The sequence below is a fragment of the Cynoglossus semilaevis genome, unplaced genomic scaffold, assembly GCF_000523025.1.
Source record: "Cynoglossus semilaevis isolate Cse_v1.0 unplaced genomic scaffold, Cse_v1.0 scaffold392, whole genome shotgun sequence".
NCBI classification, from domain to species: domain Eukaryota; kingdom Metazoa; phylum Chordata; class Actinopteri; order Pleuronectiformes; family Cynoglossidae; genus Cynoglossus; species Cynoglossus semilaevis.
This window is the reverse complement of record NW_007585137.1, coordinates 63,927-65,244: the sequence shown is the minus strand read 5'-3', so window position 1 is coordinate 65,244 and position 1,318 is coordinate 63,927. Positions and strand designations below refer to the sequence as shown.

At 54.6% G+C, this 1,318-nt stretch overlaps 1 protein-coding gene across 1 annotated transcript in view; it reads left to right on the top strand.

Moving 5' to 3' along the window:
• Window positions 1-1,318, top strand: part of LOC103398874 (A disintegrin and metalloproteinase with thrombospondin motifs 13-like) — a 15,224-nt gene that overhangs the window by 4,377 nt on the left and 9,529 nt on the right. Inside the window, 2 exon segments of the mRNA XM_025053848.1 lie at window positions 579-767; window positions 895-999. Coding sequence (XP_024909616.1) covers window positions 579-767; window positions 895-999 — 294 coding nt within the window.

The window sequence follows — 1,318 nt, the reverse complement described above, 5'->3', positions numbered from 1 at the left end:
ATGGATGGATGGATGGACAGATGGATGGATGGACAGATGGATGGATGGACGGATGGATGAATGGACGGATGGATGGACAGATGGATGGATGGACAGATGGATGGATGGACAGATGGAGGGATGGAGGGAGGGACGGATGAAGGGACGGACAGCTGGAGGGAAAGACGGATGGATGGATGAACGGAGGGATGGATGGACAAATGGGTGGAAGGAGGGACGGATGGATGGACGAATAGACGGATGAATGGACAGATGGATGGATGGACGGATGGACTGATGGATGGATGAATGGACAGACAGATGGATGGATGGACTGATGGATGGATGGAGGGACAGACAGATGGACGGATGGTCTGGGGTCGTTTGGTTGAAGACCACTGGACCGACTACCACTGTTGTAACCATGGGTTTAGAACCGATACAAATGTCCTGACACTACACACTCTAGGACAGCAGGGGGCAGTATGCTCCTAAAAACCTTGGTTGTGACCCAGTATCAAACCCAGACGTCGGGTCCCTACGTAGGCTACGAGACCTAAACGGTACTAAAGAGTTCTTAGAAGAATCTGGTCTAAAAAAAAATGTTGATCAACTCTGTCGCCCTCTGCTGTTCCAGCCTGAGGGGTGCGGCCTGTCTGAGGGACCTCCCTGCAGTGAGCGGCTCCATCCAGGACTCCAAGCCCGGTCTGTACTACGGCGTGGACGACCAGTGTCGTGTAGCCTTCGGTCTGCGGGCCAGAGCCTGTCCCTTCACCACCCAGGACCTGGTGGGTCACCTGGAGGAATCGAACCTCTGACCCTGACGCACTCTGGGGATGGACGGACGGACAGATGGAGGGAGGGACAGATGGATGGAATGACGTGTATCTTGTCCTCTTTTTTTTTTCCCATCAGCCCACCTGTCGTGTCCTGTCCTGTCAGACCAACCCTGACGACCACAGCTCCTGCAGACGTCTTCTGGTGCCCCTGCTGGACGGAACAGAGTGTGCACCTCACCAGGCAATAAGAGATTGAAGACCTGGCTGAAAAAAGAGGTTTGGGTTTGGGGCAGACAGACGGACAGACGGACGGATGGATGGATGGATGGATGAACGGACGGATGGACGGATGGACTGATGGATGGATGGACAGATGGAGGGATGGAGGGAGGGACGGATGAAGGGACGGACAGCTGGAGGGAAAGACGGATGGATGGATGAACGGAGGGATGGATGGACAAATGGGTGGAAGGAGGGACGGATGGATGGACGAATAGACGGATGAATGGACAGATGGATGGATGGACGGATGGACTGATGGATGGATGAATGGACAGACC